Consider the following 24,636-nt stretch of genomic DNA (forward strand, 5'->3'; position numbering starts at 1 on the left):
GGCGCAAAACGTAAACAAACAGTGGCCTTCCCCCCTCAAAAATGTTTGGGTGACTTTAATCTTATCTGTACATTAAGTTGATAGTGGTTAAAAGAGAGCGGTTACTCATAGTGGCTGAGGTTCAGTATCACCGCGCATTTCGCAAGCTGCAGATGTAAAGAACGAGGTTATTGGTGAAACTGTTTAAAAGGGGAACTCCCTTAGAAGGAATAGATCATGGCAGACACGGAGGTTCATGCCGCCAATCCTCCGCCTCACATACTTGGTTACACCATCCGTAGTCGCACGAGGATTTGGGTTTCCTACATAGTGCCAACTTGTCTGGGTCTCCTGGTTTACATTGTTCAAACGTCCTCGGACTTGGCTCTAAGTTACCAGCACTTCAGCCAGAAGGAGCCGGGCTTTGGAGCCGGCACTCTGGTCCTGGTGATTCTTCCCCCGCTGATCACCTTCCTCCTGGTGGCGGCTTCTAAGGAGCAGCGAGATTGCGCCTGCTCCGAGCGGAATAAATGCAGTGCCCTTGGCATTGGACTGCTCAAGCTCTTGCTATTCCCGTTTTTTGTGATTTACAGGTGAGTCGATGGTTAGAAATGTGGCTTTATTAACTTTTCACCGATAAGGTTTTGTACGCGCTTGTTTTGGGCCATCGAGGGACTCTTCCACGACGACGACGATGTGGAGCGCATGAAGTGCTTGGCCAAGGCAACGGAAACCTCCAACATAGAGCTTTACCTATTGGTCCAGGCCTATGCACAGGCAGCTCCGCAGATCATCCTGCAGCTTTACTACATGCTTGATCAGGATATGTTCAGGAACTACGAGACTTGTAAGATATAATCTATCTTTAAGATACATTTAATATCCCTATTTTCCAGCTGCCGTTCAGGCCCTATCCCTGGTATTCTCCGCCATCGATCTGGCTGCCATAACCACCAGTTATCATCGGATTGAAAGCCAGCGAAGGGTGGGTCGCCATTATCCTTGGGCGACGCCCCAACAGATTGCCACTCATCGCTGTCACCTGGAGCAGAATGAGCGTCTCTGCTGCGAAGCTGCGAGGAAGAAGCGGGAGTCCGAGAGGACCATCACCAGTTTCCCGGAATCGGACAAGATCATGGAGAACTTTAGGGCACGCCGTTCACTGCCCAATTCCGGTGAAGCCACCCATGAGTTGCACATTCAGGGGGAAGATGAGGTGGACAACGATGCCTTGGAGCAGCTGGAAACTCGAGCACTGCTTCACTCCGGACCACGGGATAATGCCACGGATGAGGAGAAGATACAGGGCACAAGGTTCAAACTAAAAGTTCGATACGAGGATCTGGGAGACCTCGATACCATTGAGGTGTTGGACAGCATTCCTGAGACACCGGCGCCACCACCTCCTCCAAAAACAGCGCCACCCGAGTTGCCTGTTCTGAAACCCACTGAAGATGATCCTCCCACTCCCGATTTGCGACGCACAATGTCGGATACGGAGCACCGCAAGAGTCGACGGGTCACCCGACCTCTGTCCCAGTTGGAGACCTTCAAGGACATGCTGCTGGTCAACGCTCAGTTGTACATCAAAGAGAAGGTTCCCCACCCGCCCAAGTTGCTGATGGGCAGGGTCAAGGAGGAGGAGCCCGAGGAGCGGAGTATATTGATTCCACAGTCACCCAAGGCGTCTCCTTTGACGCCCAAGGACGTGGTGGACTTTTATTTCCCGAGACCCACTAAAATACTTAACGGCATCCAGCAGGATGACTTTGCGGGTAGAACGGTTTCCTTCTTCGGTTGGATCGCCTTCATCACCATGCGGATGCTGGCTCTGTCCACCTTCTGTGTCTTCTATCCGCGGGCTTTCTTTATCCTTATTGGAGTACATTATGCCCTGATGCTCGGCTGCCTCGCCCTGGAGACCCGCTGTCGTGGTAGCTGGAGTCGCAACCTGTTCCTCCTGCTCCTCGCCTACATCTACATCTTTGTGCTACTGGAGTTCCGGGTGTGCTTCAAGAACATTCGTCTGTGGTACGGGGGTTACCTGGTGCTCACCCTCGTGGAGAACGTTACCATATCCTCGATTTGGTACGCCAACGAGGAGTTCGAGTCCTGGTGGTTTGGCTTCATCTGGGAGTGGATCGTCTACAGTGGAGTCCTATTCCTCGCCACCCTAATCGTTTACTACTGTATACTCCGACCCAAGGAGGTGTCCTTGATAGTGGAAGACGATTCGCCAGCGGAAGCAGAAGGAAATCCAGAGGAGCAATCCGTTGCCTAGCAAAAACCGTTTAGTTTGTTTTATCGAAGTAGCTTGTAAGTCGTCAGTCGGCCACTGACAAACGAATAAATTATTTAACTTAGTATTAAGATCGAACAAAACGATTAAAAAACTAATTCTGAAATGGTTGATCGTGGTAATAATTTGGTGCTCCCAGTGGGTCCTTGTTCCTCGGAACTTACGGAGTCCCAAGCCAGCTTTGCTGCACCCAAAATTAAGAAAGTTCTGCGTAAGTCAGTAGGATTACTATAGAATTTGGTTGATAATCCTAATGGTTCTCCAGCCACTCGGGCAAATCGTATGGAGCAGTTCTTATGGCAGGAGCTCTTTGACGAATACAACCGACAGGCTTCGGCTCAAGTGGATTTGGGTGAGGACCGCACCGAGTACTACGACCAATTCTGTAAGGATGTCCCACCAAAGAACGGCGAAACTGAGGAGGTTCTGATTAACAAGTATCCACTGTACTGCACCACTGCCGTTACCGTCTGGAATCACGAAGGGGATGTCACCCAGACTTTTAAGAGGAAATATTCTATAACTCGACCTATAAACGAGTGTACGGAAAAGTTTGCACTTTAGATGAGAGGGGCTTGGGAATTACGACCATTTTAAACCCTTGAACTTAAATCTTTCACTATGAATCTGTGTGTTTAAAAATATATTTAACAGTGCAATCTAGGAAGTCCCTATTATTTTTATTAACTTAATTCAATTTTTTAAAAATCCGATCGACTGGCAATTAGCGAATACAGCCTCCTGACATAGCGGGAACACCCTTCTGTTTTAGCGGAGAAAACAACCTGGTATAACGGACACAATGTTCATTATATCGATAGTTTTAGTGTTATCGATACGTATATATCGCTGTTTTCCCATCACTATACAATTCACATTTTGAAATAGCCGAGACACCATCCTGTCTCAGCGGAGACCCAACCTATCAGCGAATACACTCACCTGGTATTTCAGAGTGACCATGTGTGAAAAGTTTTTGGTATATTTTAATAGTCGAAAATGCTACGAACAGTATATTTTTTAGAGCCAAACGGTATATTTCGCTGACGTGTATAAAATATCGAGGGACAGGCGGTGCTTTTTGAGCGATTTTCTTTTAATTTCCTATAGAATATAAGCGGCGTGTGAGAGCGCAACCACAAAATAGGAAAATGTTAAAGTTAGGTGCGTAAGATGCTCGCTGTTTCGGGCGAAAACCCAGGGCGTTAAGCCACCTTCTGTGGAAACGCCGGCTGCAAAGTCGTCGCTCTCTTGCTATCTCTGTCTGATTTTCGTGGTTAAGCGAGTGCCGGCGACTCCTATGTAAATGGTTCTTAATGGTTTCCTCGCCTCCATATATTTCCAATTCCAGGTCTGATTCTCCTCGGCGTGATGGTCGCCTGCGGGCCGACGTGGAGCGCCCGCACCGTGGACAGCCACCTAGGGCAAAAGGATCTCAGCCGCCTGCAGAATGTCTTCGTGGACGGATTCGGCTCCAGCGACCTGCAGTCGGTCTTCTTCTCCAGCCTCAACATCCAGCTGACCGACGCCAAGCAGAAGGAGCCGCTGTGCAAGAAGATTGCCACGCTGCATGCGGAATCCAAGCTGAACGTGGGTTCTGTCTAACATACGCCGAAATATGTGTATCCCTACTTATCCTACTCCCTTTGACTCCTTGCAGAGCTTCGAAAAGGACTACTACTTCATTGGTGCTAGCAAGAATCTGGGCTGCTCCGCCAAGATCGACGAGGGTCTGCTCTCCAAGGTGTACGCCTCCCTGAACTCGGAACTGGGCAGCTCCCAGGAGATCTTCTACCGCGTGGTCACCCACAAGGTGCTCGGCGTCGAGATCAACGAAGCGGCTCAGGGAAAACTGGTGAAGCGGCTCCAGGAGCTGCTCAAGAAGGATGATACGCTCAGCGGTCTGGGCTATGCCTTCAATGTTGCCCCCTTTCTGGGAGCCAGTGCCTCATTCATTGCCAATCGCGTGGAGGATGCCATCGTGCAGGCGGACGAAGTGGACGGCAAGCTCCTCCAGTTCGAGGGCGGCCTCAGCATCACCTCGCTGATAATCAACGGTGCTTTCGGCGTGAGCAAGACCTTCAACAAACCGCTGCCCGTTACTGCCGATCAGGCGGTCAAGTTCGCCAACTACTTCCTCAGCCGGCGGTCCGTCCAAACGGCCAAGGGAGCCCATGTGCTGATCGAGGCGCTGAAGACCATCAGTGGAGCCGAGAAGATTGCCCCCGTTTGCGTGCAGCTCATTGGGAATGGTCAACTGGAGGCCCAGTCCCCGACTCTAAATGTGGCTGTGGTTGATCTGCTGGGCAAACCTCTGTCTCCCGCCCCCAAATCCATCATTGCCAAGGTGACCAACAAGAAGGACAGCTCTGTGCTGGCCGAGAAGATCGCTGTGGCCTCGAAATCCTCCGACAAGACCACCTATGTGGCTGATTTGGCCAGCCTGAAGCCCGCTCGCGGCGTTTACCAGGCGGAGTTGAGTGCCGATGGTGTCTACACGCAGACTCTGCAGTTCAAGATTCTCGGCCGCGTCAAGGTTCAGTCCCTGGAGGTGGGCATTGCCGAGTCCGATGCCAGCGCCGCCACCCGCAAACAGAGCGTCACCTATCCCGGCAAGCTGCAGGAGGTTCTCTCGGCGGACAGCACCCAGAAGCTGCTGCTGAAGGCCCTGCTGGTGGAGGAGTCCAACGGAAAGCCCCTGGCTGTCCACCAGGCCTTCGTCCGGCTGTACAATAAGAAGCTCGACAAGGAGATCATCTTTGTGGCCGAGCAGGATAGCAGCAAGGCCTACAAGTTCGACATGGATGTGGGCAACAATGGCAAGAACTTCCAGTACCAGAGCGGCACCTACAGCATTTACCTGACCGTGGGCGATGCCTCGTTGTCCAACTCCTTCGAGTGGCTGGTGGCCGAAGTGCAGTTGAAGTTCAACGAGGAGAAGGGTAATATTACCTCCTTTTTATCTTTAAGTAAAACTAATCGGTAATCTATTACAGAAGTCAAGCCCAAGAGCAGTGCTGGTCCCCTGCCCGAGATCATCCATCAGTTCCGTGTGCCCGACAAGCGCCCGCCTCGCATTGTGTCCGACATCTTCACCGGACTGTGCATCACTCCGCTGGTCCTGCTCTTCGTGTTCTGGGGCAAGCTCGGCATTAATGTCTCGAATTTAACGCTGGCGCCCAGCACGATCGGGTTCCATTTGGGATTCGGTGGCATCCTGGTGCTGTTCTTCGTCTTCTGGCTGCAACTGAACATGTTCCAGACACTGCGCCTGCTGATCCCCATCGCAGTATTCACATTCCTGGCTGGCAACCGATTGCTGAGGCGTCTCTACGCACAACGCAACTCGAAGGCCAGTGCGTCGTAAATCCGTTCATCAGTGTACGAAGTCAATAAGTGAGCTACTCTCTATCTTGCAACTCCATCTGAACACAAAACTTTAATAAAGCGATTTAGTTAAGCCCAAAAATCACACACTAAAAGCTGTTTTGAATAATATTTTATTTGTGTATAACTTTACAGCCGACTGCACAAGCCACGACTTCAATATTGTCATTCGGACCAATTGCTAAGCATACAGTTGCATAATACGGAAACAATACAAACATATAGGTATATTTACAATAGTAACAATAGAGGGGATCTTCCCGAGTAATAAAATAGAGCCTAGAGGTGAGCCTTCATGAATGGCTTCAAGTACTTGTGGAATGCTCCGTTCACTGGCTCCTTGTTCAGCGGATTCTTCTTCGTAGACTCGAAGATGTGCTCGTACACATTGCCATCGTAGGCGCCCAATGCGGAGTCTAAAACGCGATCGTGCAGATCGAAGCTGTCCACCAGGTTGACGGCATTGGGACGCAGGCGCTTTAAGCAGTTTTCTAGGCGCACTTCTAGTGACGTGACGTCTTGATCGGTTAGATCAATAAACTGTAAGAGCAGAGATGTTAATTAGAATGTTTGAAACCGAAAATGTTTATAAATCCTACCCGCAAGAAGTCGCCAATGCGGTTGAGGCAGGCGTCCACCAGATAAAGCTCCAGCACCACCTTCAGGACATCAGCCAAAGCAGGCGAGACCTCGCGGGATAAGGCCAAGAGTTCCGTGTAGGCAGTCTGCGCCAGGAAGGCACGTCCATGAAGCTGCAGGGAATAGATACACATGTAGTTTGATATGCAATCTCACAATAGAACATTTTAAATTACATCTGCAGCTGCTGTCAGGAAGGTTCCACACAGGTTAGCTGCCACCTCAACACCATGTCCCTGCTTGCGACGCAGTTCAATCTGTTCGTAGGCAATGCGGGTTTTGCTAAAATACAAATTTACCATTAAATACTTAATTCGATATAAGTTTTCTAAGCTCCACTCACTTGGCGGCTACAAACTGGAATGCCTTGACAATGGACTCCAATGATCCATCGAAGTTAACGAATTTCTTTTGGTTCAGTGCCTCATTTATGTAGGAAACCGTGGGCACCAACTTCTCTCCGTTCAGCGCCTGTCCATAGACCTTAACCAGATAGCGAGCAGTCTGCAGCAGCATCACTGTGTTCTCGCCCTCATAAGTGCACACAGCTGTGGTCATGCCGTAAATCGTGGGAAAGTTGGAGCAGTCCATGTAACCGTGTCCGCCGCAGGACAGACGGCAGGTTTCCACGCCGGCGGTGGCATCAGCACTGCAGATGGCCTTCAGACAGCAGGACAGAGCATGCATTTCCGGGAGGCGATCCAGGTTTCCCTGCTCGATCTCGCCAGATATCACATTGTACATGTTCCAAATGCCATCCCCCGTCGTCTTAAAAACAATAGCCTTGGCTATCTGGGGGAAAAGCTTAAGCTGCTGTGTGGTGTGATCCATGATTTGGGGTTCCGGCTGGTTGGGATCAATGGGGCTCTGTCGTCGGACAGCCGAGTACCTGGTGGCAATGGTGGATGCCTTGGCCAGGCTCTGTGCAGTATCACGGATCAGAGCACAACGCACAAACATCTGTAAAAAAAATCTGAATTAAAAATCTGCCTTAAAAAGAGTAAGGATTGATAAACCTACCATAGTTCCGTAGGTAAGCACGCTGTTCTTGGGCGCCACATAGGTGCCATCGGGCAGAACCTGCTGGTTCTTCATCAGCATGTTGTTCAAAGGCACGCGCACGTTCTTCAGGCCCAGATAGCCATTGTTCACGCCCTTCATGCCGAGCTTGGTGCCAATATCTCCGATGTCGATGCCCGGCATGGGTTGGTGCGTGTCGGAATCCCTCAGCTGGACAATGAAGGGAGCCAGGCCTCGGAACTCGCCCTTGGTGTAGAGCTGAGCCACCACCACCGCATGGTTGGCAGTGTGTCCCACTGGAAATAAGAGGTATTATTACAATTTATAGGTATTAAAAAGCATTTAGAACTCACATCCTCCTGGCCACCACTTGTAGGCACTGAGTGAAGGTGTGTTTATCACAAACTCCTGGGTGCTGGCATCGTAGTCGGCCCGGGTCTCCAGGCCACGCAGGAAGGTTCCGTGACCCAGCTCTGTCTGAGCGTAGGTGCCAATGATCTCGCAGTCCCAGGCCTTGCTCAGCCACTCCACCTGCTGGTCCATCGTTCCCTGGCCCATGATGGTGGGCACAAACATCACGTAGTGCAGGGCCAGAGGATTGCCCTCCTTCAAAATAGCCGCCCCCAAGGATCCACCGAGCAAAGCACTGTGAAAGTATAATAATTAGAATCTACAATCTATAGTAGCTTAATTAAGGTTATCCTTACTTGTAGGTATCCACTCCATCCTCGCCATCAGCACGTAGCTTTCGGATCTTCTGCCCAATGATGCAGGCTTTGCGCAGACTGTGTTCATAGAGCTCCTTGTGCGACAAATAAGAAATGGGCAGGTCGTCCTGAAGGGCAGGATCCTCCAGAAACATTTTCTCTGTGTAATAAATAAAAGAAAGGTATCAGTTTCAGGCTACCTTGAAACATAAAGGACGGGATTTAATATTTTAGGATGTGCCATAAAGATAAGCGTTCTCGATTTCCGCCGCGTAATCATGAGTGGTCACTATTCTTCGTTAATTCTCGGGTGTTACCGTGCATTGTCCATTTATGATGCCTTTGACTACCGGGCAAATCTGTCAGATAAACCTATCAGCTAAACCATTTTCAAGTGGCTCTGGAAATAGATGGTTCGGGGTGTAGTAGCAAACATTCAAAGTGCACGGCAACTCGGATTGATCGAGATTCGTGCGAAGTTCAAAGATTAATAACTTATGAGCTGGCTAATAGGTGCTGATTAACTTGTAGCGGCTTGTTTATTCGGAATACATAATTAATGAACTCTGGGGCCTGTGCATCAAAACTGATGAATGAATGGACGCAGAAGAAGCGTATCAAAACAAAGGGGTTGATAGAGAATACATAAGTGATTTTTAAGCTTAGTTTTGATTTGAGGAATAGTTAATACCAAGCTAGTTTTAGTATGGGAATTTTAAAGACGAAGAAGCGTATCAAAACAAAGGGGTTGATATAGAATATTCATATATTGTTTCTAAGATTGGTTTTGAGCAATAATATATCAATATATCAAAGAGGGCCTGATACAGAAATATAGGATTTCTAAATACGAAGAAACGTATCAAAACAAAAGGATTCACTCAAAATAAAATTAACCCTAAAGTCAAGGAAATCGCCCTACTTTTGTCTTCAAGACAAGCTCGCCCTAAATTTTAGGGTCACATTTTTCTATATTTTTGATTTTTTTTGACGTCATATTTCTAAATTTTAGGGTAATTTTACTAAATTTAAGGGCAAAAATTTCTAAAAAGTAGGAAATTTTCCTAAAAATTAGAAATTAAAAACAAAACAAAAAAACATGTTCAATCATGATTTTTTTTGTATATACGTTTATATTATGTACTCCTCCCTATATACATATGCAGGCGTTGTGTGTCTTGTATATTGTGAATGTTAAAGGTTATGTATATATTATTATGTATTTGCGCTTGGATTTCTTATCTAACCAAAGCCAAATGTTGTTGTAAATGTGGACTACGGGACTGCGGAAGATTGGGAATGTAGAAATTATGATTAGTTAATATTTTATCTTCATGAAAAAAACTTACATTTTTACTTGTCCGTCGGTGAGAATCGAACCCGGGTCTCCCGCGCGAGGAGCGAACGGCCTACATACTGGGCCATTGTAGCACTTAAATTTGCTGTGGCAAACCGAGCATTGTATGTAAAGGGTCAAGCGGAGAATACATTTGAATACTAATTGCATAATTTTGACCATTCGCGTTTTACTTATTTACATACATATATACTTATGTATATATTTATGCTATCGCAATTTATATTATGTGTAGTATATAGTAAATAGCTGAATAAAAACCAAATTATTTTCGGTTTACCGCTTGCCATTAATAAAAAAAAGGAATAAAAAAAAGAGTAAAAAAACAAATTTAAAAAAAACCTAAAAAAAATAATAAAAAAAAAGGTAAAAAATAGTTTGCTCTGGGACTCGAACCAGGGTCGATTCGATTTCTAACCAAGCGCTTTAACCGTCTGCGCTACGAGTACAGCCGCCCGGCAGCTGACAAGTTCTGGCATTGAACATTTTGGTGTGCCAGAGCATGTGAAAACAACTATTTCTATTTTTTAGAAAAACTTTCTACTTTTTAGAAAATGTTTCTATTATTTAGGGTTAGCTTAATTTTAGGGTTAGGGCACTCATTTTTAGAAAAGGTGTTGCCAAAATATTTTATTATTTTCGTTTGCCTTTCTATTTTTCAGAAAATAATTTCTAATTTTAAGGGCATTTTTTCTAGATTTTAGGGTGATTTTAGTTCATGGTAACCATTATCTATATTTAAGAAAAACTTCCTGGATTTAAGGAAAACTTTCTTGACTTAAGAAAAATTTCCTTAGATTTAGAAATAACTTTCTTGTATTTAGGAAAAAGAAATTTTAATGGCGATTTTCTAAAATTTAGGGTTAAATTTATTTTGAGTGTTGATAGAGAATATTTCTAAATGATTTGTAAGCTTAGTTTTCAACAATATATTAGGTAGCCTTATACCTGATAAAGATTATACATAGATATTTTCAGAATAGCGCATCTAAAAATAGCTCTTTTGAGACTTTAAGCCTAGTTTAATTGCCAAGTCATGCTTCTGGCACAGTTTCTTGCACATTCGTCAAGCTCTGGCAAAGCTTTAGGTGACCGGTTAATGTGAGCGACTGTCGGGGTCACCAGAAGAGCTTGCAATCCGGGGTTTTAAGTAGTAAGCTCACCTAGGGCCTTCTTCTCCTTAAAGCGCTCCTCGCCGCCCGCCCACAAAACGGAGAACTCCCGGGCATCGAAGGTGGCCGTGCTGCGCTCCTTCAGCAGGTCCGGATTCACTTGTTTGGCTGGCATTTTGCAGTAGCAGTAGCAGTAATCAAGTCACGTAAACAGGTTGTGGGTTATTATGGATCGTAGAGCCACCGCAAGGCGTCCGTCTTCGGTGAATATCGCGTACTGACTGATTGCTGCGGGGAAACGAATCGCGAATTGCGCTCAATGGGCAGTCAAGTGCTCCTCCACTGGTGGACAAAACCCATTCCAGATTATGTGCCGCTGATCTGATCCGCCAAATCGAAATCTAATCGGCATTAGCCCTCGAGCGAGATGAACTTTAACCGAGAAAATACATATGTAATAAGTTGGCTTTTGTGTTGAAATAATCTCTAGCGCAATTACTGTTCTCTGGCGATTGTTGTTGGACTACATTCATGACTAAATACACAAAATAAATACCCTACAGGTGAAGAGTACTTGAGCACTCGCCATCTGTTTGCAGTTCCAATAAAGGAACTGTCTTTCGCTTGCTTAATTTTACAAGTTTAGTTCTATAAATTACTGTATGAAGGTTGCCATATTTTATAGACTTAATATAAATGACCAAACCATTTACAAAACTTTAATTTCCCCACATTTATAATAAGTAGGGTATCAAAGTTTTGCCTTGAGAAATACATACATTTACTTTTGTTGTTAGGAGTTCTTTGTTTGTATTGCGAGAAAATCAGCTGTTTTGGGGCCAGGCTGCTGGTATAAAATATCGATTGGCAGCGCGGTAGTAATGTAAAAATCGGTTGGCAGCTCCCCATTTTGAATTTAAAATGAGTAACGGCAATGATCTGGATAACTATAATTTATCAATAAATATAGTAGTTTTAAAATATTATGGAAATGATATATAGAACCTCTAGTTCAAAAATCAAAACTTTAATGCCCTTTACTGCAAAGTGGCGCCAATTTAAATTAAATGCAAAATTAACTTTTTTTATAAAAACATTTATATATTTGCTAGTTAAAAGATCATGAGGTAACACCAATCTTTGGGTTTGCACATACGGATACATATACAAGTAAATCACGTTTTAATACACTTTCTAGGTGGTAGAGTAAATTACATTTGGCTTGGGTGAGAACAACATTCGAGATAAGAAATCCATTTAAATGCCTTGCGAGTGACTGGTGGCTATGGCCAGACCCCGCTGATGCTGCCCCATTCCCGTCTCATACGAACAGCTGGCCGCTGGCTCCATTTGATGCATTTCCGCCGGATACCAGTGACTGTGCGACGATTCCGGCAACTGATGGTAACTGAGATCCGCGGCGACATGGGTTTCGCTGCGTGTGGACTTTGGATAGGATTGCGGATGCAGGGATTGCCAATCCAGGCGAGTGGACGAGGAGTTGGTGGTTGAAGGTGACGAGACATAGGCCAGACTGCGACTGCTCTGGTGGAACTCGAAGGGCCAGCTCTGCAAGAAATAATACGAACAAATTGGTGAAAAAGAGACATAAATCATAAAAGTCGAGGAAACCGCAGGGGCTATATTTGGAACAATATGACGACAACCCATCCCAGACAGCGCCATTGTTTGTTTACGCAACTTTGATTGTTTTTAGTGCCCCCCGCCTCATCCATAGATCTCTACAATAACAGCCTCATTAACGGATCTATAAAAACATAAACAGCCAAACACTTGCGGACAAGAGACACTCATTTGTATGGCATATATGGTAAATGGTAAATGGGAATGGGATATAGGGATGCTAGGGATAGGATAGCGAGCAAATACCGAACCAATGGGTTGTTCCCACCAGATCATCTTGGGCGCGTGCGATGGAAAGTGGGATGGGATAAGATGGAATAAGATGAAATAGGATAAATTCGGATAGGGTCGGGAATTTGCCGCCATATGGGCACAAGACGGAACCGTATTTGCTGAATTTTTCACGCATTCGGCGGGTAAACAATTGCTTCTATTTAGATAAGTTGTGCGCCATGAATCTTGAGTGATAGATTGTGTAAACTCCGGCGAGAATGAATAAACACGGTTAGACAAATTTTAATTACAATTATCAAGAGTGGGAAAACTACTGAGGGCGACACTTTCCCTCGGATGTCATTCACTTTGTCGCATCAAAGTCGAGCATCTTTAAAAATAAAAGGCAAAGACTAACTAGTGCCCCCCATCCCGATCCGCAGGTCTGCGGTAGCGTCACCATTCCACCCCCGCTCCACTTGCCTGTCACTCATATTTAATATTTTCGAAATTCACAAAAGTATCGGATTACAGGAAAGCGAGGCAGTCTGAAATCACAAAATGTGATTTCGATGTTCTAGTGGGGGGCCTGGCTGAATGGCTGACTCCGGTCTTGGTCTTGGGATGGGGTATGGGTCCACCTCCACCTAGAAAAGGTGGAAATACTTGTCGCCGTATCGGAATCACCAACCAGATGTTGCACCATAAATATATGCACAATCGCTTGGGATTTTTGATCTAAGATTCGGTCAGTTTCAATTGAAATACCCCATTACTGTGGGGAATTAAATTACATTACCTAACTAATCTAAAACAAATTTAATTAGATGAATAAGTAATTACTTAATGGGTTTTATAAAAACGACGCCTCTAATGTTTCTATATTCCTGTTACGGAAATATCAAATATTTCGAAGTTTTTGAATATAAATTACACTTTAACATGTATCTCAGATTTAAAAGAAATTATTTAGAAACCCTAAAATCGTATTCCTTTGATGGTAATAGAATAACAGAATTAAGAACCCTAGGAATTATTTCCTTTAAAGTTATTAGAAATTCTAATTAAAATAATTAGAATATACATTTTCTTAAAATTCCCTAAAAAACCGCAGTAAAGTAATATGAGAATTCTCAACCTGCTGATCATTACTATGCAATTAGATTACGTTGATCTTGGGAGTATCACTGTGGATCCCCGACGATACCTGTCATTATGTGACGCTATCCACCTGAAATTCACCTTCTCAGCAATGCGGTTTCATTCATTAGCCGCGGATGCAGTGCATCGTTAAGTGGTGCCAGTGACATCACTTATTGGGGGACAGGGATCGCGATTGTGTGACACTTACCATGCCGTGTCCGCTGTTGTGGAAATGGTAATTGCCTGCTCCGGAGGCTTCTGCCATGTGACTCGTGTCCAGGCCGTCGGAACTGGCGGTGCTCGAGTGGCTGTGGTTGAGGTGGTGACTGTGGTTGTGCGGGTGGCTGTGCGAGTGGGTGTGGCTGCCATTGCTCCCCGTTTCGACGGCCGTAATTAGCTGCTTGATGTAGAGCGTGGCCAGACGCAACGTGTCCAACTTGGAGAGCTTCGTGTCCGGCGGAATGTTGGGCAGCTTGGTCTTGAGGCGTCCGTAGGCGCTGGAAAGCACCCGCATTCGCATTCGCTCCCGGGCATTGGCCGCATTTCGCTGCACCGGCGGCTGGGAGCCTATTAATTTGAAAAGATAACAGTTAACATATACTTAGATTTTTCTCATAAACGCAAAGTAATATTTAAGCTTAAATTAATTTAAATTAACTATATCTGAATATTATTCAAATCGAATGCTTAAAAAATAATTAAATTCAAACTTAGAGGTTTAGTGAGTTGAATTGATTAAATTTATTTTGTATGATATAATATTAAATACACTGTTATGCTACAAATTAGATTGGATAGGTATTAATTAAATTGTTAAGAATATTAATGAACGAAAGCACAGTAGTCTGTAAAATATATATTTCATACAAAAACAAGAGAGAACGCTATAGTCGGGTGCCCCGACTATCAGATACCCGTTACTCAGCTAAAGGGAGTGCGAAAGAGATGGAGAAAAACTTTGATCCGCCGTAACTTTTTAACGAATGGTCCGATTTAAAAAATTTCTTCTACATTTCGATAGGTATTGATAAACACAATAAAACTGCATTTTTACTTTTCCAAAATATTGAAATTTTTAAAATCGTATATATGCGATTGTGGGCGTTAGAGGGGGCGTGGCACCCTTTTGAAACAAACTTGCGCTGCGTAGGAACTCCTAGAATCTGCATGCAAAATGTCAATCTTCTAGCTTTTATAGTTTCCGAGATCTCAGCGTTCATACGGACAGACGGACAGACAGACAGACAGACAGACGGACAGACGGACATGGCTAGATCGACTCGGCTAGTGATCCTGATCAAGAATATATATACTTTATGGGGTCGGAAACGCTTCCTTCTACCTGTTACATACTTTTGCACGAATACAATATACCCTTTTACTCTACGAGTAACGGGTATAAAAACTACAGGTGCAGATTGATTTTCAATGGACTATTGAAGTTTTTCAATAATTTGTTTGGATAAGATATTAAATTTTATTTGTATAGATAGGAAAGTAATTCAAAATATAAGCCATTATATTTTTAAAAGTGGTTGCTTATCACAAAAAAGCTTATAATTTTATATATAAAACTTACTTTGAGAGCTAGCATCCTCATCGAAATCGTCGTCGAAAAGATCCATGGGGCTGGAAGAACGCTTCTTGCGTGGCATTATTGCACAATATTTAGTATCACAAGTATCACTTTTGAAATATTCAAATTGGATATTTAAATCCAATTACTCAGTCTTTTCAATTAAAATCGAACCGTATCGAACCGAAACTGATCTACGAGTCAAATACGTCCGATCTGCGTGGCACATAGAGCACTTCTGTCAAGGGTTACGGGGAGAGCCTCCTTTTTGAGCACTCTCTACTCTCCAGAATCCGGCTATTTCTGGCACCTCTGGTGGGCGTGCCTGCTCCGCAAACAGTCCCAATTGGCGGAGGAACCCCGACACATGGTGCGATCGGCGGTCTCTTTCTCGGATGTTTAGCTTCTGGCTGCCACCACATTGGCCCAGTCTTCTTCCATCCGCTCGTTCTGCGGGAAAATTCAAAATGAATCGCTCTGTTTATCGGTCTATTTCGGAGCTGCGTCCCAAGGATGTGCGACAAGCGAGTGCGAAGCGTGCCAAGCCTCCGGTTCCAGATGGCACCACCTGGGTTCGGTCCCGTAGTGCATTTAGGGATAAGCATTAATGCCAAACCGGAGTGATCATAATCCTGTGGTTCAACTGCGTATCCTGTTTTGGGGGTCAGGGTGGAAGTCATTTGAGTATTTGACTCTATTATGGGGAAATTATATTTCTTTGCTCTTCAAATTGTCTGCGAGTGGTGGCCAAAATAATATAATCATTAAATTAGTGTTAAGAAAAAGCATTTTAATGAATATTGAAATTATAACAAAGTGAAAATCATTTAAGTATTCGTCTCTATATATTTCTACATTTTTCAAATAGTCCAAAAATATTTAAAAAAGTTCGCAGTAACAATTTCTGAAACTATACACAGGGCACAATTATAGTGTCTTTAAGGTTGTATTTTCCCATAACTCAACTAACAATTAAATTAGCTCCTAAAGCTCGTAGAATTAATTGCTGTTAATCAGATTAATTTAAATTAATATTGAAATTATAATCCGCAAAAGCATCTATATTTAAACTAAAATTGGTAAGATTAAATTGTTTTTTGACCTAGGAAGCTCTGAACTAATTTTACTACTTGGCACACCTCCGAAACCGAGATAAGAAGAGGCCTTTGTAGAGTCGTAGCCTTGATTAGGGCCTAAGGCCTTGGATGGGACGTCACGGGCAGCAGGTTTATCAGGATGCTGACCCAAGGGGTCATCAGATTGGACCATCAGACCCATTCAGCGGGAGATTATCAAGGCGGGACAGTACTAAGTATTTAGTTGAGATTCTATATTCGCCGCGCGTGGTAGCATTTCGAGATGTGGCGCCATCGCATCCTGCAGCAGACATCCCGCCGGGAGATCAGCAAGCAAGTGAAAGCAGATGGAGGAGGAGGAGCCCGTCAGCAGCCAAGTGGATCCCTGCCAGCCTCAGCGGATGTGGTGGTAATTGGCGGTGGCTCGGCGGGCTGTCACACCCTCTATCACCTGGCGCGTCGTGGTGTCAAAGCGGTTCTCCTGGAACGTGCCCAACTCACGGCCGGAACCACCTGGCACACCGCCGGATTATTGTGGCGCCTGCGTCCCAACGATGTGGATATTCAGCTGCTGGCCAATTCGCGTCGGATGCTCCAGGGACTGGAGGAGGAAACGGGTCTGGATCCGGGTTGGATTCAAAACGGAGGCATATTCATCGCCCACAATGAAACGCGTCTGGATGAGTATCGCAGATTGGCCACAGTGGGTTCGGCTCTGGGTATCGAGAACCAAGTGTTGAGTCCCGAGGAAACCCAAAAGTTGTTCCCCCTCCTGGATCACTCGGCCTTTGTGGGATCTCTGTACTCTCCCGGTGACGGTGTCATGGATCCGGCGATGCTGTGTGCTGCCCTCAAGAAGGCAGCTACCAATCTGGGTGCCCAGGTGATCGAGAATTGTGGAGTGGATGACCTACTGGTGGAACAAACCCCGAGGGGTAAGAAGGTTGTGGGTGTAACCACCCCTTTTGGGGACATCAAAGCGGAGAAGGTGGTGAATGCCACTGGGGTCTGGGGTCGCGATCTGGTGGCCAAGCACGGCTCTCACCTTCCCCTGGTGCCCATGAAGCATGCCTATATTGTCTCGGAATCCATTCCCGGAGTAAGAGGGCTGCCCAACATCAGAGATCATGACTACTCCACCTACTTCCGCATCCAAGGCGACGCCATCTGCATGGGTGGCTACGAACCGAATCCTATATTACTGGAACCCGTTCCCAAGGACTTCCATTTTGGCCTCTATGAACTGGATTGGTCGGTCTTTGAGGCTCATGTCGAGGGAGCCCAGAAATTGTGTCCCAGTTATGCGAAATACGGTGTGAAGAGCACTGTTTGTGGTCCGGAATCATTTACACCCGATCACAAACCCCTGATGGGTCCGGATCCGATTCTAGATGGACTGTACCACAATTGCGGCTTCAATTCGGCGGGAATGATGTTCGGCGGTGGCTGCGGGGAGCAGACTGCCCTGTGGGTCATCCAAGGCCAGCCGGATCTGCCCATGTTCGGCTTTGATCTGCGTAGATTCACCCAGGAGCAGGGCAAAGCCACCCAGTGGATCAGGGAAAAGTCACACGAGAGCTACGTGAAGAACTACAGCATGGTGTTTAAGTACGATCAACCTCTGGCGGGTCGTGATTTCCAAAAGGATCCCCTGCACGACGAGATGACGAAGGCGGGAGCCGTCATGGAGGAGAAGCAGGGTTGGGAGAGGCCAGGATTCTTCCTACCCTCCGGTTCTAGGAAAGCAGTGGTGCAACCGTATGACTGGTACGGAAGCTATGGCCACCAGAGAAACCAGGACAGCGAGTACGAGAAGGTTCTGGACGGCGATCTTCACTACAGCAGATTCTCCGAGTACCACGATCTGGTGAGTAGGGGAAGCTTTCTTATCTGCAGGTTTTGACCTAAGCGTTTGTTTTTTAGATTGGATCGGAGGCAATGGCCTGTCGAAATAATGCGGTGGTCTTCAACATGAGCTACTTCGCCAAGCTTCTGCTAGAGGGTCCTCAAGCTCAGGAGGCCGCCGACTGGCTCTTTTCGGCCAACACCAACCGGGATCCCAGCAAGTAAGTCAATGGTACAACCAAAAAAAATCGATATGAAACGTAGATCGATTTTACATTATTTAAGATCAATTTTTCCTTGTCGAAAAGAGTATTTCATGTAAAAACGATATGGGTTTTGCAAGACCTGAAATTTACATAGCCATATCGATTTTACGGGAACATGCTTTTTATGGTGTGAATAATTTAATATATTTTATAATTGTTATAATTATAATTGTTTAGAATCAAACCTATTAATAACCAACTATTTAATGCCTCTTAGAACTGTCTACACCTGTGCCCTTAACGATGCTGGCGGAGTGGAGGCCGATGTGACCATTTCCCGTTTGGCGAGCGGTTCCGGTGAGGTCCACGATCCAAAGTTCAATGGTCAGGGCTTCTATATCGTGGCTGGTGGCGCCTCTGCCTTCTACACATACAGCTCTCTGAGGGCAGAGATCCGTAGGAAAGGATTCAATGCCAGCCTCAAGGACCTGACCGCGGAATTAGGTGTGATATCCATTCAAGGACCGAACAGCCGGAAGATCCTGCAGCCCCTCATCGACTGCGATCTGTCCGATGAGCAGGTGCCACCGAATAGCACTCGCTTGGCCAAGTTCGGCGATGTGGGTCTCCGCCTGCTCCGCGTGAGCTTTGTGGGTGAACTGGGCTACGAGCTCCATGTGCCCAAGAAGGATTGTGTGGCCGTTTATCGGAGTCTGATGAATGCTGGTGCTGAACAGGATCTCCGCAATGCTGGCTACCGATCGCTGTACTCCCTCAGCAGCGAGAAGGGCTACCACTTGTGGAGCTTCGATCTGCGTCCGGATAATACTCCCCTGGAAGCTGGCTTGGGATTCACCTGTCGCAAAACAGGAGCTGAGTATCGTGGCAAGGCGGCAATTGAAAAGCAGCGAACTAAAGGCCTGAAGAAGCGCCTGGTTTACCTGACGCTCCAGGATCAAATCCCCATTTGGGGTCTGGAGGGTGTCTATCGGAATGGCGAACCAGTGGGCATCCTGCGACGAGCGGAATATGCCTATAGCCTGGGAAAACCCCTCGGACAGGCGTACATTTCCAGGCCAGATGGACAGATCATCGATGCTGATTACATAAGGAACGGGGAGTACGAGGTAGACATCTTGGGCAAGAAGTATCGCGCCGACTGCCACTTGCGCAGCCCATTCGATCCCACCGGCCAACGGGTTCTCGGTAACTATGCAATCGAGTCCAAAACCAAACCTAATAATAAATAAAGATGAGCCTTTTGTTTCCAAGAACTCGTTTTCCTTGCAAAGGGAATTTCTCTCGTCCAAAGTGAAGTGCCTGCCTTATATATGGGGTCATAAATTACTTTCCTCGTGAAAGGAGGTTCGGAGAAAGGTCGCCGACAGGCAGTCTGCGAGTTGCGGTCAACGGCTCAATTAATTTCCCTGACCAACTATTATGACATCATTTCTCAGTTTCTTCGAAGGACACGATTCTCCAGACGTAATCCTAGATCACTTGCTTTCCCCAGACAAACTGTCGCCTCTCAAGTGGTTGTTTTCTTTTTTCTTAAATGCAACTCTATTAAATTGTGATCTTGAGGTAATACTTTCAGCTTAAATGTTAGTGAAAATAATCTAGAGTGTCTAGGCCTGGATGGTCACAGTGGAGGCTGTGTTGGAGGGACTGTCGAAGTGGCCAGCCACCACCTCCTCAAGTGACAAATCGAACTTGAAGATGGGACGCAGATCGCTGCTGAGGCGGCAAACGACGCCGGCGGAGGCGATGTTCCAGTTCCAGCAGATCATGGCGCAGTTGAGGGCCTCCAAGTCGCCCTTCATGGAGACAACGTTCTGTGATAAAGAGCAATCATTATAATCTGATAGATAAACTGTTTGCTTTTCAAGGGATAATTACCATGGCGACTGTATAGTCAATGGAGTTAATCTCGTCGCCCTTTATGACCACCAAGTGCGTCTCGCCGTTTTGATTATTCAGAAATCGCACCACCTTCTCCTTGAGATATTCAGCGGAGGCGTAGTCCAGCTTCTGTTTCACATCCACCACGCTCACTTCATGACCATTGATCTGGAATATAATGAATTGTTATTTTTTATACTATATATATATAGAAAAGGATAATCTCACCTTTTCCAGTGTGATGTCTACATGGGGACGTGCACTGCTATATAAAATATAGACCATATTAGCAGCAATGCCACAGAGTATTCCGTATTCCAAACTCCAGAACATGCAAGTGAGAACAGTAACCAAAAAGGGAAACAGATCCTTCTCTGTAAGAGAAATACCGAGCGTTAGAAGCTATAACCTATAGTAAACTTTATACTCACTTTTAGATTTCCACATATCCTTAATCTTGTGCAGCTCCACTAGCGATATCATGGCTGCTATAATAATTGAAGCCAGCGTGCATTTGGGTATGAAGTAGAAAGTTTGGGTCAGGAAAGCCAGGGCCATGAGCACTAGGGCACCAGTGACTGCTCCTCCCAGGGGAGTTTTCACACCACTGGCATTGTTTACAGCCGTTCGGGTAAAGGATCCGGTTACAGGCATGGAGAGCACAAAGCTGCCCATGATGTTGCACATTCCCAGGGCCACCATCTCCTGCGAGGCGTCCACAATCTTACCCTTTGCTGTAAATTGGGAATCCTTTAAGATATTTCCTTCAAAGCTAGTGCACGGTATACCTACAGAATGCCTTGGAAATTGCCACTATCTCCAGGATCGAGATCAGGGGAATGGAACCCAGAGAAGCGCCCACAGTGCTGATCATATCGCCAAAGGAAACGTACTCGCCATCCACAGTGGTGCTGAAGGGAGGCAGACGGAAGGGCGGCACTCCGGCCGTAATGTTTCCCGTGACCCGAAAGGGCTGATTGCCATCTCGACTCAAGATGTAGGCTAGAAAGGTGCCAAAGATCACAGCCAGGGCATTGCGGGAGAGGCCAAGGTACTTCCAGAAAATCCGGTTGCCCCATTTGATGTCCTTTACGCGCTGTAAGTAAGTAATTTTTGGAAATCATTTAATTAAATTCCATTAAATTATAAAGATAAAAGATTATTATGTTTGATTCTGCTAAAATTTAAAAAATGTTTGCTGTTCCTAAAAAAAAAGAATTAGATATTAAAAAACTAACATTTTTAATTTAAGCAAACATTTAAAAATCTTTTTTTCCTGCTGAGGGTGTAAATGTGTTTAAAACGAAGACCATACGATGCTATGTGTAACAATCAATTAACTAAAAAATTAAGTTAAAATATTATTAGTTTAGTTTTTACCCAAATATTTAACAGAAAACCTGATCTCGAACGAAACGTCAATATATTTTACAATCAACCGATCGGAAGTAGAAGCGAGAACAAGGCTGATTGGTTTCAATTGGAAGCAGCATATTATAAATTTGTATTTTAATTGCCCTCCTACCGTCATGAGCAGCAGGAATACGAGAGAGGAGACACCCAGCTGGGCATCCCACACCCGAATTGACGACAAGTGGGTGAAGAAATTCTTCCAGGCGGGCAGCAAGTCATTTGAAGGACCTATTCGGAGTGGATTTAAATTTCAGGTAGAATGATATTTTCAAGTACAAATTTTCGAAACTCACTGGTCAGACCCACGATGTTGTTGATCTGGGCACTGCCAATTGTGACGGCCGCCGCCATGGTGAAGCCCGTAATCACTGGAATCGAGATGAATCTCACCAGGACGCCCATGTTAAGCAAACCAAGGATGAGAACAATGCAGCCAGCCAGGAAACACACCAGCACAGCGTAATCCGGACTGATGGTGGCATATTGGTTGACCATTAAGGCCATAATGGCGGTTGTAGCTGGAGGAGATTAGGAAATTAGCAGTGGCATTGCAAAGACCAAAGATCCAACTCACCTATTGTAACATCCTTGCAGGATCCAAACACGATGTATGTAAAGCAGCCCATGAAGGCGGAGTATAATCCATATTGCGGCTCCAAACCAGCCACCACTCCATAGGCAATTGCCTGCGGTATGGTCGTCAGACCCACTGTGAATCCCGCTATGAAGTCCTGCATAATGTACTCCAACCGGTAGCGAGGCAGCCACTTCAGGATGGGGAACTTGTTGGTCACTGTCGCCGGTCGACACAGCTTGCGGCCGGCATCCCTGATAAGCGAGCCCACATTGGGGAGCTGCTCCCGGTACAGATTATCTGCGGGGTCCAAAACAGGCCTTGGATTAGTTGATTAGTTAGATAACCCCTCCTCCTGTGGCCTAATCTTCCCTGGCAGCAACATGTGTTGGGACATCTGTCGATCTGCCGATCAGTTGCTTTTATTGACATTGGGCTGGTCATCTTATCGGTCGGTGGTCGCTAGGAGCACGGACTACCCCACGCAGATAAGAGTCCACTCAGATACTCTTTTATGAATTGGCACGTATTTTATACGATTACAGCCCACTTTCCCACTGGCGGGGAGGAATCGCTAGACATAAATCAACTGACCCTGAAAGCCGTTCTGTTTCCGGAAAAACCCCGGGCGCAGTTACTCACCCTCGTTGCTCCTCATCGCCGCTAATGCCTCTCCAGCTTCGAACTGGATTTCTGGTACTGAGAACGAACGGGAGATCGGTAATTGCGCAGAGTATATATATATATATATATATACCGGGCAGCTAAGGCGTCCGCTCGTTGTGCCGCTCCAGACGCGACTGTAGCTCCGATTTGCGTCGAGCAACCGAGAGCAATCGCGCTTTGTGTTCGCCATATAAGATTTACAAGAGCAGGTACCGATACCGCCATAAGCCATATCTTGTTAGCCCTGTTAGGCCGACGATCAACAATTACAAAGACAAGCGGCGCGTTTGCTTAATGGCCAGGCCGGCCTTTTGATAAAGGAAAAGCAGTTACAGGTTAATCGGAAGGCCTAAAGCTTCTACTACTCGCTGCTCTGCCAGATTCTGATGGCGAAAGTATTCTGTTTAGAGCCGCTGGCCATCACATTGGCCTTGGGATGGCAGTCGGTGCAGAGCACCTGGTCGCCCTGGGTGGCGACCTTTTGGACCAGCTCCTTGGTCTGCAGATTCCATATGCACAGCGTGCCATCCTCGCTGCCGGAGACGATCCAAATGCCCGCGGTGATGGAGAAGTTGGAGGTCAGGCAGTAGGACTCGTTCACATGACCGCGATAGACTCGCAGGCACTTGGGCTTCTGGTAGTTCCACAGCTTGAGGTTGCTGTTCAGCGTGGAGGCCAGGATGTACCGTCCGTTGGGCGAGAACTTGACATAGCCCACCGGAGTGTTGTCCTCCTCGACGAGGGTCTTCAGCACATGGCAGGTGCTCGACTCCCAGACGCGCACCAGGCCATCGAAGCTGCTGGTCACGAAGAGACTGCCCTCGCGGTTGAAGTCCACCGAGGTGATGGGATCCAGGTGGCCGGTTACTTTCTTCAGGCATCTCCCAGTGCGCACATCCCACAGGCGCACCGTTTCGTCGAAGCTGGTGGAGGCCAGCAGGTTGGACTGCGGATTGAAGCAGCAGGCGAAGACGAAGCCGCCGTGCCCCTTCAGAGTTTTGGAGCAGATTCCGCTGCGGGGATCCCAAAGGCGCACTGTCCTATCATCGCTGCAACTGGCCAGTAGTCCAGCCGCCGACCAGGCCACATCGTTGATGCCCATGCCGTGCCCGGCCAGCGTTTGGAGGCAAATGCCCGACTCCACGTCCCAGAGTTTGAGGTGCCTGTCGCCCGAGCCGCTGACCAAGTGCCCGCCATCTGGACTGAACTTCACCGACGAAACGCAGCTCAGGTGCCCGAGGAGCGAGTTTTTGATGGCGTATCCCGGGGAGAAGCTATTTGGCATGGCCAGAGGCGTCATTGTGGGTGGCAAGGGCATCTTGAAGAGGCTGTCGGCGGTCTCCGGCATGGGAGTTCCGGTTCGGGGATCTCCCACAGCCACTGCTTCAGTCAGTTCACTCATTGTGTCTCGATGTTTATCCTAAAACAGTCTTGAAAATAGTTGTTAGAAAAAAGGATATTTTTAATGATACTAATCCTAATACAATTCGTAGAATTCCTTGACATTTCTTGGCGCTGACATTTTCGAAAACTGTTTGACTTTCAGCTTTATGGGGCTGCCAACTTAATGCAAGTATTATGGGCGCCCATTTCAAAAAGTTCGTTAAGTTTTAATCTTACAAAAATGTCTTAAAATTGTATAATTTTTTAATAATTAACAATTTAAGTTTTTATAAGTACAAAAAGTTTAATGGAGATCACGTGACGTACCGTAATATCAAATCCAAGCGCGCAATTTCGATTCATTAAGAACTTTTATTACAACAATATTTGCCGAGTGAAAACAATCGTTAATTGCTTCCCTTACTATTACTCTTTCATTTTGTCAATATTTGCTTGAGTTCCCAGACTGGGGGCGTAAAAAATCTGACTGAAAAA

The 24,636-nt window shown here is 46.1% G+C and overlaps 8 protein-coding genes across 8 annotated transcripts; 4 read left to right on the forward strand and 4 right to left on the reverse strand.

Annotated features, from left to right (window-relative positions):
* Positions 1–142: 142 nt before the first annotated feature.
* Positions 143–2,345, forward strand: LOC108058824 (uncharacterized). Its single transcript, XM_017143766.2, has 3 exons — positions 143–572; positions 621–826; positions 876–2,345. Exons 1-3 carry the CDS (start codon positions 217–219, stop codon positions 2,258–2,260), a joined length of 1,947 nt encoding a protein of 648 aa, XP_016999255.2. The 5' UTR covers positions 143–216; the 3' UTR covers positions 2,261–2,345.
* Positions 2,301–2,925, forward strand: LOC108058825 (uncharacterized). Its single transcript, XM_017143767.3, has 2 exons — positions 2,301–2,489; positions 2,544–2,925. The coding sequence occupies exons 1-2, from the start codon at positions 2,384–2,386 to the stop codon at positions 2,840–2,842; spliced, it is 405 nt and encodes a 134-aa protein (XP_016999256.2). The 5' UTR covers positions 2,301–2,383; the 3' UTR covers positions 2,843–2,925.
* Positions 2,926–3,286: 361 nt separating this feature from the next.
* On the forward strand, positions 3,287–5,747 carry OstDelta (oligosaccharide transferase delta subunit). Its single transcript, XM_017143743.3, has 4 exons — positions 3,287–3,442; positions 3,630–3,868; positions 3,939–5,220; positions 5,275–5,747. The coding sequence occupies exons 1-4, from the start codon at positions 3,430–3,432 to the stop codon at positions 5,643–5,645; spliced, it is 1,905 nt and encodes a 634-aa protein (XP_016999232.2). The 5' UTR covers positions 3,287–3,429; the 3' UTR covers positions 5,646–5,747.
* Positions 5,748–5,863: 116 nt separating this feature from the next.
* Positions 5,864–11,024, reverse strand: ACOX1 (acyl-CoA oxidase 1). Its single transcript, XM_017143742.3, has 8 exons — positions 10,552–11,024; positions 8,032–8,191; positions 7,678–7,970; positions 7,325–7,620; positions 6,648–7,264; positions 6,481–6,586; positions 6,265–6,417; positions 5,864–6,205 (listed from the first exon to the last, which is right to left on the reverse strand). The coding sequence occupies exons 1-8, from the start codon at positions 10,673–10,675 to the stop codon at positions 5,945–5,947; spliced, it is 2,010 nt and encodes a 669-aa protein (XP_016999231.2). The 5' UTR covers positions 10,676–11,024; the 3' UTR covers positions 5,864–5,944.
* Positions 11,025–11,593: 569 nt separating this feature from the next.
* On the reverse strand, positions 11,594–15,330 carry HLH54F (basic helix-loop-helix domain-containing transcription factor HLH54F). The gene is made up of 3 exons (XM_017143695.3): positions 15,080–15,330; positions 13,709–14,067; positions 11,594–12,069 (listed from the first exon to the last, which is right to left on the reverse strand). The coding sequence occupies exons 1-3, from the start codon at positions 15,153–15,155 to the stop codon at positions 11,758–11,760; spliced, it is 747 nt and encodes a 248-aa protein (XP_016999184.2). The 5' UTR covers positions 15,156–15,330; the 3' UTR covers positions 11,594–11,757.
* Positions 15,331–16,435: 1,105 nt separating this feature from the next.
* Sardh (Sarcosine dehydrogenase) lies at positions 16,436–19,454 on the forward strand. The gene is made up of 3 exons (XM_017143760.3): positions 16,436–18,019; positions 18,076–18,218; positions 18,481–19,454. Exons 1-3 carry the CDS (start codon positions 16,436–16,438, stop codon positions 19,451–19,453), a joined length of 2,700 nt encoding a protein of 899 aa, XP_016999249.2. The 3' UTR covers position 19,454.
* A 271-nt stretch (positions 19,455–19,725) lies between these two features.
* On the reverse strand, positions 19,726–22,889 carry LOC108058757 (sodium-independent sulfate anion transporter). Its single transcript, XM_017143689.3, has 9 exons — positions 22,735–22,889; positions 22,093–22,392; positions 21,812–22,036; positions 21,631–21,746; positions 20,898–21,201; positions 20,537–20,839; positions 20,334–20,479; positions 20,103–20,273; positions 19,726–20,038 (listed from the first exon to the last, which is right to left on the reverse strand). Exons 1-9 carry the CDS (start codon positions 22,748–22,750, stop codon positions 19,832–19,834), a joined length of 1,788 nt encoding a protein of 595 aa, XP_016999178.2. The 5' UTR covers positions 22,751–22,889; the 3' UTR covers positions 19,726–19,831.
* A 147-nt stretch (positions 22,890–23,036) lies between these two features.
* On the reverse strand, positions 23,037–24,188 carry LOC108058772 (WD repeat-containing protein 5). The gene has a single exon (XM_017143707.3). The coding sequence runs from the start codon at positions 24,158–24,160 to the stop codon at positions 23,120–23,122; it is 1,041 nt and encodes a 346-aa protein (XP_016999196.2). The 5' UTR covers positions 24,161–24,188; the 3' UTR covers positions 23,037–23,119.
* Positions 24,189–24,636: the final 448 nt, after the last annotated feature.

Source organism: Drosophila takahashii, chromosome 2R (assembly GCF_030179915.1).
Source record: "Drosophila takahashii strain IR98-3 E-12201 chromosome 2R, DtakHiC1v2, whole genome shotgun sequence".
In the NCBI taxonomy this organism is placed as follows: Eukaryota; Metazoa; Arthropoda; class Insecta; order Diptera; family Drosophilidae; genus Drosophila; species Drosophila takahashii.